This window comes from Procambarus clarkii, chromosome 36 (genome assembly GCF_040958095.1).
Source record: "Procambarus clarkii isolate CNS0578487 chromosome 36, FALCON_Pclarkii_2.0, whole genome shotgun sequence".
Lineage (NCBI taxonomy): Eukaryota > Metazoa > Arthropoda > Malacostraca > Decapoda > Cambaridae > Procambarus > Procambarus clarkii.
In genome coordinates, this window is record NC_091185.1 from 19,148,735 (window position 1) to 19,161,248 (window position 12,514).

Sequence of the window (12,514 nt, forward strand, 5' to 3'; positions counted from 1 at the left end):
GAAAAAGAAAAATCTCACATCTACACAGTGATGTTGCTGGTGTGTTGTGAAGGACAACACTCCCTGACCTGGTGACTACACACAGTGATGTTGCTGGTGTGTTGTGAAGGACAACACTCCCTGACCTGGTGACTACACACAGTGATGTTGCTGGTGTGTTGTGTAGGACAACACTCCCTGACCTGGTGACTACACACAGTGGTGTTGCTGGTGTGTTGTGTAGGACAACACTCCCTGACCTGGTGACTACACACAGTGATGTTGCTGGTGTGTTGTGTAGGACAACACTCCCTGACCTGGTGACTACACGCAGTGGTGTTGCTGGTGTGTTGTGAAGGACAACACTCCCTGACCTGGTGACTACACACAGTGGTGTTGCTGGTGTGTTGTGAAGGACAACACTCCCTGACCTAGTGACTACACGCAGTGGTGTTGCTGGTGTGTTGTGAAGGACAACACTCCCTGACCTGGTGACTACACACAGTGGTGTTGCTGGTGTGTTGTGTAGGACAACACTCCCTGACCTGGTGACTACACGCAGTGGTGTTGCTGGTGTGTTGTGAAGGACAACACTCCCTGACCTGGTGACTACACACAGTGGTGTTGCTGGTGTGTTGTGAAGGACAACACTCCCTGACCTGGTGACTACACGCAGTGGTGTTGCTGGTGTGTTGTGAAGGACAACACTCCCTGACCTGGTGACTACACACAGTGGTGTTGCTGGTGTGTGGTGAAGGACAACACTCCCTGACCTGGTGACTACACGCAGTGGTGTTGCTGGTGTGTTGTGAAGGACAACACTCCCTGACCTGGTGACTACACACAGTGGTGTTGCTGGTGTGTTGTGAAGGACAACACTCCCTGACCTGGTGACTACACGCAGTGGTGTTGCTGGTGTGTTGTGAAGGACAACACTCCCTGACCTGGTGACTACACACAGTGGTGTTGCTGGTGTGTTGTGTAGGACAACACTCCCTGACCTGGTGACTACACGCAGTGGTGTTGCTGGTGTGTGGTGAAGGACAACACTCCCTGACCTGGTGACTACACACAGTGATGTTGCTGGTGTGTTGTGAAGGACAACACTCCCTGACCTGGTGACTACACGCAGTGGTGTTGCTGGTGTGTTGTGAAGGACAACACTCCCTGACCTGGTGACTACACACAGTGATGTTGCTGGTGTGTGGTGAAGGACAACACTCCCTGACCTGGTGACTACACACAGTGGTGTTGCTGGTGTGTTGTGAAGGACAACACTCCCTGACCTGGTGACTACACACAGTGATGTTGCTGGTGTGTGGTGAAGGACAACACTCCCTGACCTGGTGACTACACACAGTGATGTTGCTGGTGTGTGGTGAAGGACAACACTCCCTGACCTGGTGACTACACACAGTGATGTTGCTGGTGTGTGGTGAAGGACAACACTCCCTGACCTGGTGTTCCCAAGGATGGATCTCCAGGTCCTCCGTGGCCAGCTGCTGACCTTCCCAAGGATGCAATCCTCAACAGTTGCATAACTCGAAGGTAACTATTTACTGCTAGGTGAATAGAGGCAGTAAGTGAAAGAAAAGTTGCATAAATGTTGCTTACCTGCAACAGGTAACCTGATAAAATGCCTCATATGTGACATGTAGATGTGACATACACATCACATTTTATTTTTACATATAATACTGGGTTCGTTTAACTTCATATACTGAAGTTTTACACTATTAGGAAGACGGAGTCTGTTAGGCTCACTGAGATATCCCTAGCTAGCGACTGATCTACACCTAGGATGCAGTCCACAACAGTCCATTAACTTGCAGGTACCTATTTCCTGCTAGATGAACAGTCGCATCGGATGTACGAAAATGTTTCGTACGTTTCAACCCACAACACAACTTAAATGTTTCGCCCTGCCTGGGAATCGAACCTACAATCAATCGCCTGGGAATCGAACCTAGAACCAATCCCCAAGGGAACCGAATACACATTCAAATAGCACGTTTGGTCTCTTATTCTGCTTGGACTTGTGTAATTTGAGTCATGCCAGTCCCTTGTTGAGTCCCGTAAGACACAAGGGGCCTTGCTGGGTGATCTCGGACAATATGGGGCTGTGTTGTCCACCCTGGACACCAAGTGATGCCTTGCTGGGTGATCTCGGACAATATGGGGCTGTGTTGTCCACCCTGGACACCAAGTGATGCCTTGCTGGGTGATCTCGGACAATATGGGGCTGTGTTGTCCACCCTGGACACCAAGTGATGCCTTGCTGGGTGATCTCGGACAATATGGGGCTGTGTTGTCCACCCTGGACACCAAGTGATGCTTTGCTGGGTGATCTCGGACAATATGGGGCTGTGTTGTCCACCCTGGACACCAAGTGATGCCTTGCTGGGTGATCTCGGACAATATGGGGCTGTGTTGTCCACCCTGGACACCAAGTGATGCCTTGCTGGGTGATCTCGGACAATATGGGGCTGTGTTGTCCACCCTGGACACCAAGTGATGCCTTGCTGGGTGATCTCGGACAATATGGGGCTGTGTTGTCCACCCTGGACACCAAGTGATGCCTTGCTGGGTGATCTCGGACAATATGGGGCTGTGTTGTCCACCCTGGACACCAAGTGATGCCTTGCTGGGTGATCTCGGACAATATGGGGCTGTGTTGTCCACCCTGGACACCAAGTGATGCCTTGCTGGGTGATCTCGGACAATATGGGGCTGTGTTGTCCACCCTGGGCACCAAGTGATGCCTTGCTGGGTGATCTCGGACAATATGGGGCTGTGCTGTCCACCCTGGACACCAAGTGATGCTTTGCTGGGTGATCTCGGACAATATGGGGCTGTGTTGTCCACCCTGGACACCAAGTGATGCCTTGCTGGGTGATCTCGGACAATATGGGGCTGTGTTGTCCACCCTGGACACCAAGTGATGCTTTGCTGGGTGATCTCGGACAATATGGGGCTGTGTTGTCCACCCTGGACACCAAGTGATGCCTTGCTGGGTGATCTCGGACAATATGGCGCTGTGCTGTCCACCCTGGACACCAAGTGTTGTCTTTCTGGACCAAACCTGCTAATATGTACCAATAGTACTTGGCACTTCCCAAACTCATAGCCCAACCACTTGGGCTGGACGGTAGAGCGACTGTCTTGCTTCATGCAGGTCGGCGTTCAATCCCCGACCGTCCAAGTGGTTGGTCACCATTCCTTCCCTCTGTCCCACCCCAAAATCCTTATCTTGACTCCTTCCAAGTGCTATATAATCGTAATGGCTTGGCGCTTTTCCCCTGATAATTCCCTCCCAAACTCATGTCTCATTCCGTTACTGTACCATTAAGCTTGTTGTTGTCACATTAAATATATTACCAATTATTGAGTGCGTCATGTGAACTAGGCTCTGAGAAAAGACTTACCCCCTAAAGTGGAGTAAGTGAAGATGAGAAGCCAAGGGGCGGTAACGAACGCTGATGTGATGGTGGAGAGAGAGATCATGATGGAGGCCACAAATGTTATCTTCCTCCAGCCAAACTCCGAGACCAATGGCCCCAGCGGTGGCCCCGTCAAACACCACAGGAAACCAAACATGTTGAAGATCACAGCAGTCAAGACGGAGGACGCTTCTTGCTCCCGCAAGAAAGACGAGAATATGATTCCAAAGCATTGTCCAACTGTGTCCACCATTACCTGTATAGATAAAACACTTAAGCAACTTCCACTAATTATTCATTTATTTGTGTTTACCATTTTCAAAATCTATTAAAGTTATGATCCAACTGCTCATCTCTAATTATTAAATTAAAAAATGCATTTGAAATATATCAATTTAAAGGCACTGACAGTGTCACTACTGACAGATAGGGATAGTTTTGATACAAATGACAAAATACCAATATTAAATTAGCACAATCGACAGGTTGCAACTGTCAAAAATTTTAATTACTCTGCTAGAGGTAACAATAAAATAAAGAATTTTATGTTCTTAAAACGTCTGGAACGAGAAAGATTATTTAGCATTACAAGTTCAGATAGTAATCTGAACGTTCAGATTTCTACGTTCATCACCGGACCTGCCAGCATCCTCTCTCATTCACAATGTATGACTACCACAGGGAAAATATCCCTTAATGTGAAGGAAGGTACAGAGATAGTTCAAATTTACAATACAAGTTCCTAAAAACTGGTGGACTGATTAATGTGCCGGCTGGTAATCTCTGGATACATTCTGGAAACAATATTTTCAAAATAAATATAAACAATTTTATCATTTGCAACTTTAAGGCCGACAAAATATTTTTAGACATAGTCTCTTCTGCTGCCAATCTCTTGTTCAACCTGTCCGCTCTCCTGCACCACTCACCACAACCCACAACACCTCTCCTGCACCACTCACAACAACTCAAAACACCTCTCCTGCACAGCTCACCACAACCCACAACACCTCTCCAGCACCGCTCACCAATGCCCACAACACCTATCCTGCACTACTCACCACAACCCCCAACTCCTCCCCTGTACCGATCACCACAACCCCCAACACCTCTCCTGCACCGCTCACCACAACCCACAACACCTCTCCGCTCTCCTGAACCAGTTAACACAACCCACAACACCTCTCCGCTCTCCTGCACCACTCACCACAACCCACAACACCTCTCCTGCACCGCTCACCACAACCCACAACACCTTTCCTGCACCGCTCACCACAACCCACAACACCTCTCCGCTCTCCAGAAATAGTTAACACAACCCACAACACCTCTCCGCTCTCCTGCACCGAACACCACAACCACAACACTTCTCCTGCACTTCTCACCACAACTCACAACACCTCTCCGCTCTTCTGTACGGCTCACCACAACCCACAACACCTCTCAGCTCTTCTGCACCGCTCACCACAACCCACAACACCTCTCCGCTCTCCTGCATCGTTCACCACAACCCCCAACACCTCTCCGCTCTCCTGCACCGCTCACCACAACCCACAACACCTCTCCGCTCTCCTGCATCACTCACAACCACCCATAACACCTCTCCGCTCTCGTGCATCATTCACCACAACCCACAACACCTCTCATGCACTACTCACTACAACTCAAAACACCTCTCCTGCACCGCTAACCACAACCCACAACACCTCTCCGCTCTCCTGCACCACTCGCTACAACCCACAACACCTCTCCGCTCACCTGCACCGCTCACTACAACCCACAACACCCTCCGCTCTCCTGCACCGCTCACTACAGCCCACAACAACTCTCTACTCTCCTGCACCACTTATCACAAGCTACAACACCTCTCCGCTCTCCTACAACGCTCACCACAACCCACAAGACCTCTCTGCTCTCCTGCACCACTCACCACAACCCACAACACCTCTCCGCTCTCCTACACCGCTCACCACAACCCACAACACCTCTCCGCTCTCCTGCACCGCTCACCACAACCCACAACACCTCTCCTGCACCGCTCACCACAACCCACAACCCACAACACCTCTCCGCTCTCCTGCACCACTCACCGCAACACAACACCTCTCCTGCACCTCTCACCACAACCCACAACACCTCTCCGCCCTGATGCACCACTCACCACAAACCACAACACCTCTCCTGCACTGCTCACCACAACCCCCAACACCTCTCTTGCACCGTTCACCACAACCCCCAACACCTCTCCGCTCTCCTACACCAGTCACCACAACCCACAACACCTCTCCTGCACCGCTCACCATAACCCCCAACACCTCTCTTGCACCGTTCACCACAACCCCCAACTCCTGTCCTGCACTGCTCACCACAACCCACAACACCTCTCCTGCCCCACTCAACACAACCCCCAACACCTCTCATGCACAGCTCACCACAACACCTCTCCGCTCTTCTGCACGCTTCAGCACAACCCCCAACACCTCTCTGCCCTGATGCACCACTCACCACAACCCATAACACCTCTCCTGCACAGCTTACCACAACCCACAACACCTCTCCTGCACCGCTCAATACAACACCCAACACCTCTCCGCTCTCCTGCCCCCTTCATTACAATCCACAACACCTCTCCGCGCTCCTGCACCATTTACAACAACTCACAACACCTCTCCTGCAACACTCACTACAACTCAAAACACCTTTCCTGCAACGCTAACCACAACTCACAACACCTCTCCGCTCTCCTACACCAGTCACCACAACCCACAAAACCTCTCTGTTATCGTGCACCGCTCATCACAACCCACAACACCTCTCTAGTCTCCTGTACGGCTCACCATAACCCACAACACCTCTCCTGCACGGCTCACCACAACCCACAACACCTCTCTGCTCTCCTGCACCGCTCATACCAACCCACAACACCTCTCCTGCACGGCTCACCACTACGCCCAAAACCTCTCTGCTCTTATGCACCGCTCACAACAACCCACAACACCTCTCCGCTCTCCTGCACGATCTCACCACAACCCCGAACACCTCTTCGTGTCCCTGTATCGCTCACCACAACCCACAACACCTCTCTGCTCTCCTGCACGATCTCACCACAACCCCGAACACCTCTTCGTGTCCCTGTATCGCTCACCACAACCCACAACACCTCTCTGCTCTCCTGCACGATCTCACCACAATCCCGAACACCTCTTCGTGTCCCTGTATCGCTCACCACAACCCACAACACCTCTCTGGCACTGCTCACAACAACCCCCAACACCTCTCATGCACCGCTCACCTGAACCCACAACACCTCTCCGCTCTCTTGCACCACTCACCACAAACCACAACACCTCTCCTTCACGGCTCACCACAACCCACAACACCTCTCCGCTCTCTTGCACCACTCACCACAAACCACAACTCCTCTCCTTCACCGCTCACGACAACCCACAACACCTCTCCCTCTCTTGCACCACTCACCACAAACCACAACTCCTCTCCTTCACCGCTCACCACAACCCACAACACCTCTCCGCTCTCCTGCACGGCTCACCACAACCCACAACACATCCTGCAATGCTCATCAGAACCCACAACAAGTTTCTGCACCGCTCACCACAACCCACAACACCTCTCCGCTCTCTTGCACCACTCACCACAACCCACAATACCTGTCCTGCACTGCTCACCACAACCCCCAACACCTGTCCTGCACTGCTCACCACAACCCACAACACCTCTCCGATCTCCTGCACCGCTTACCACAACCCACAATACCTCTCCGCTCTCCTACACGGCTCACTACAACCCACAACACCTCTCTGCTCTCCTGCACCACTCACCACAACCCACAACACCTCTCCGCCCTGCTGCATCACTCACCACAACCCACAACACCTCTCTGCTCTCCTGCACCGCTCACCACAACCCCCAAAACATCTCAGCTCTCCTGCACCGATCACCACTACCCACAACACCTCTCCGCTCCCCTGCACTGCTCACCACAACACACAACGCCTCTTCGCTCTCCTACACCGCTCACCACAACCCCCAAAACATCTCAGCTCTCCTGCACCGATCACCACTACCCACAACACCTCTCCGCTCCCCTGCACTGCTCACCACAACACACAACACCTCTTCGCTCTCCTACACCGCTCACTACAACCCAGAACACCTCTCTACTCTCCTGCACAACTCACCGCATTACACAACACCTCTCCTACACCGCTTACCACAACCCACAACACCTCTCCTGCACCACTCACAACAAGCCACAACATCTCTCCTGCACTGCTCACCACAACCCACAACACCTCTCCGATCTCCTGCACGGCTCACTACAACCCCTAAAACATCTCAGCTCTCCTGCACCGATCACCACAACCCACAACACTTCCCCTGCACTGCTCACCACAGCACACAACACCTCTCCGCTCTCCTGCACCACTCACCACAACCCACAACACCTCTCTACTCTCCTGCACAACTCACCGCATTACACAACACCTCTCCTACACCGCTTAACACAACCCACAACACCTCTCCTGCATCACTCACAACAAGCCAAAACATCTCTCCTGCACCGCTCACTACAACACCCAACACCTCTCCGCTCTCCTGCACCCTTCATTACAATCCACAACACCTCTCCGCGCTCCTGCACCATTTACAACAACTCACAACACCTCTCCTGCAACACTCACTACAACTCAAAACATCTTTCCTGCAACGCTAACCACAACCCACAACACCTCTCCGCTCTCCTGCACCGCTTACCACAGCCCACAACACCTCTCTACTCTCCTGCACCAATCACCACAACCCACAACACCTCTCCGCTCTCCTGCAACGCTTACCACAACCCACAACACCTCTCCACTCTCATGCACGGCTCACCAAAACCCCTAAAACCTCTCAGCTCTCATGCACCGCTCACCACAATCCACAACACCTCTCTACTCTCCTGCACCACTCACCGCAACACACAACACCTCTCTTGCACAACTCACAACAAGCCACAACACCTCTCCTGCACCGCTCACAACAACCGTCAAAACCACTCCGCTCTCCTGCACCAAATACCACAACCCCCTACACCTCTCCGCTTTCCTGCACCAAACACCACAACCCACAACACCTCTCCGCCTTGCTGCACGCCTCACCACAACCCACAAGACCCCTCCGCCCTGATGCACCACTCACCACAACCCATAACACCTCTCCTGCACCGCTTGCCACAACCCACAACACCTCTCCTGTACCGCTCAATACAGCACCCAACACCTCTCCGCTCTCCTGCACCCTTCATTACAATCCACAACACCTCTCCGCTCTCCTGCACCCTTCATTACAATCCACAACACCTCTCCGCGCTCCTGCACCCCTTACAACAACTCACAACACCTCTCCTGCAACAATCACAATAACCCACAACACCTCTCCGCTCTCCTTCACCAATCACCACAACCCCGAACACCTCTTCGTGTCCCTGCATCGCTCACCACAACCCAAAACACCTCTCTGGCACTGCTCACCACAACCCCCAACACCTCTCATGCACCGCTCACCTAAACCCACAACACCTCTCTGGCACTGCTCACCACAACCCCCAACACCTCTTCTTGTCCCTGCATCGCTCACCAAAACCCAAAACACCTCTCTGGGACTGCTCACCACAACCCCCAACACCTCTCATGCACCGCTCACCTAAACCCAAAACACCTCTCTGGCACTGCTCACCACAACCCCCATCACCTCTTCGTGTCCCTGCATCGCTCACCACAACCCACAACACCTCTCTGGCACTGCTCACCACAACCCCCAACACCTCTCATGCACCGCTCACCTGAACCCACAACACCTCTCCGCTCTCTTGCACCACTCACCACAAACCACAACACCTCTCCTGCACCACTCACCACAACCCACAACACCTCTCCGCTCTCTTGCACCACTCACAACAAACCACAACACATCTCCTGCACCGCTCACCACAACCCACAACATGTCTCCGCTCTCCTGCACCGCTTACCATAACCCACAACACCTCTCCTTCACCGCTCACCTCAACCCACAACACCTCTCCGCTCTCTTGCACCACTCACCACAAACCACAACACCTCTCCTTCACCGCTCACCACAACCCACAACACGTCTCCACTCTCCTGCAACGCTTACCACAACCCACAACACATCTCCAGCACCGCTCACCGCAACCCACAACATCTCTCCACACTCGTGCACGGCTCACCACAACCCACAACACCTGTCCTGCACTGCTCACCACAACCCCCAACACCTGTCCTGCACCGCTTACCACAACCCCCAAAACATCTCAGCTCTCCTGCACCAATCACCACAACCCATAACACCTCTCCGCTCCCCTTCACCACTCACTACAACCCACAACACCTCTCCGCTCTCCTGCACCACTCACCACAACCCACAACACCTCTCCGCCCTGCTGCATCACTCACCACAACCCACAACACCTCTCTACTCTCCTGCACAACTCACCGCTTTACACAACACCTCTCCTACACCGCTTACCACAACCCACAACACCTCTCCTGCAACAATCACAATAACCCACAACACCTCTCCGCTCTCCTTCACCAATCACCACAACCCCGAACACCTCTTCGTGTCCCTGCATCGCTCACCACAACCCAAAACACCTCTCTGGCACTGCTCACCACAACCCCCAACACCTCTCATGCACCGCTCACCTAAACCCACAACACCTCTCTGGCACTGCTCACCACAACCCCCAACACCTCTTCTTGTCCCTGCATCGCTCACCAAAACCCAAAACACCTCTCTGGGACTGCTCACCACAACCCCCAACACCTCTCATGCACCGCTCACCTAAACCCAAAACACCTCTCTGGCACTGCTCACCACAACCCCCATCACCTCTTCGTGTCCCTGCATCGCTCACCACAACCCACAACACCTCTCTGGCACTGCTCACCACAACCCCCAACACCTCTCATGCACCGCTCACCTGAACCCACAACACCTCTCCGCTCTCTTGCACCACTCACCACAAACCACAACACCTCTCCTGCACCACTCACCACAACCCACAACACCTCTCCGCTCTCTTGCACCACTCACAACAAACCACAACACCTCTCCTTCACCGCTCACCACAACCCACAACACCTCTCCGCTCTCTTGCACCACTCACCACAAACCACAACACCTCTCCTTCACCGCTCACCACAACCCACAACACATCTCCTGCACCGCTCACCACAACCCACAACATGTCTCCGCTCTCCTGCACCGCTTACCATAACCCACAACACCTCTCCTTCACCGCTCACCTCAACCCACAACACCTCTCCGCTCTCTTGCACCACTCACCACAAACCACAACACCTCTCCTTCACCGCTCACCACAACCCACAACACGTCTCCACTCTCCTGCAACGCTTACCACAACCCACAACACATCTCCAGCACCGCTCACCGCAACCCACAACATCTCTCCACACTCGTGCACGGCTCACCACAACCCACAACACCTGTCCTGCACTGCTCACCACAACCCCCAACACCTGTCCTGCACCGCTTACCACAACCCCCAAAACATCTCAGCTCTCCTGCACCAATCACCACAACCCATAACACCTCTCCGCTCCCCTTCACCACTCACTACAACCCACAACACCTCTCCGCTCTCCTGCACCACTCACCACAACCCACAACACCTCTCCGCCCTGCTGCATCACTCACCACAACCCACAACACCTCTCTACTCTCCTGCACAACTCACCGCTTTACACAACACCTCTCCTACACCGCTTACCACAACCCACAACACCTCTCCTGCATCACTCACAACAAGCCAAAACATCTCTCCTGCACCGCTAACTACAACACCCAACACCTCTCTGCTCTCTTGCACAGCTCACCACACGCGACAACACCTCTCCGCTCTCCTGCACCGCTTACCACAACCCACAACACCTCTCCGCTCTCCTGCACCGCTTACCACAACCCACAACACCTCTCCACTCTCATGCACGGCTCAACAAAACCCCTAAAACCTCTCAGTTCTCCTGCACCGCTCACCACAATCCACAACACCTCTCTACTCTCCTGCACCAATCACCACAACCCACAACACCACTCCGCTCTCCTGCAACGCTTACCACAACCCACAACACCTCTCCACTCTCATGCACGGCTCACCAAAACCCCTAAAACCTCTCAGTTCTCCTGCACCGCTCACCACAATCCACAACACCTCTCTACTCTCCTGCACCACTCACCTCAACCCACAATACCTCTCCGCTCTCCTACACCGCTTACCACAACACACAACACCTGTCCGCACTCCTGCACCACACACACCACAACCCACAACACCTCTCCGCCTTGCTGCAACAATCACTACAACCCACAACACCTCTCCGCTCCCCTGCAGCACTCACGTCAACCCACAACACCTCTCCGCCCTGATGCACAACTCACCACAACCCACAACACCTCTCCGCTCTCCTGCACCGCTCACCACAACCCACAACACCTCTCCGCACTGCTGCAACACTCACCACAACCCACAACACTTCTCCGCTCTCCTGCACTAGTTACCACAACCCACAACACCTCTCCGCTCTCCTGCACCAAACACCACAAACCGCAACACCTCTCCGCCCAGCTGCACGCCTCACCACAACCCACAACACCTCTCCGCTCTCCTGCACCGCTCACCACAACCCACAACACTTCTCCGCCTTCCTGCACCGCTCACCACAAACCGCAACACCTCTCCGCCCTGCTGCACGCCTCACCACAACCCACAACACCCCTCTGCCCTGATGCACCACTCACCACAACCCATAACACCTCTCCTGTACCGCTCAATACAGCACCCAACACCTCTCCGTCCTCCTGCACCCTTCATTACAATCCACAACACCTCTCCGCGCTCCTGCATCCCTTACAACAACTCACAACACCTCTCCTGCAACAATCACAACAACCCACAACACCTCTCCGCTCTCCTTCACCGATCACCACAACCCACAACACCTCTCTGCTCTCCTGCACGGCTCACCACAACCCCGAACACCTCTTTGTGT

At 53.4% G+C, this 12,514-nt stretch overlaps 1 protein-coding gene across 2 annotated transcripts in view; it reads right to left on the reverse strand.

Moving 5' to 3' along the window:
- LOC123756152 (monocarboxylate transporter 12) overlaps positions 1–12,514 on the reverse strand; it is a 159,345-nt gene that overhangs the window by 57,600 nt on the left and 89,231 nt on the right. For both annotated transcript variants that reach the window (XM_069336569.1, XM_069336568.1), the window contains one exon: positions 3,405–3,675. In XM_069336569.1, the coding sequence (XP_069192670.1) occupies positions 3,405–3,675 (271 nt within the window). The remainder of the gene's footprint in view (positions 1–3,404; positions 3,676–12,514) is intronic.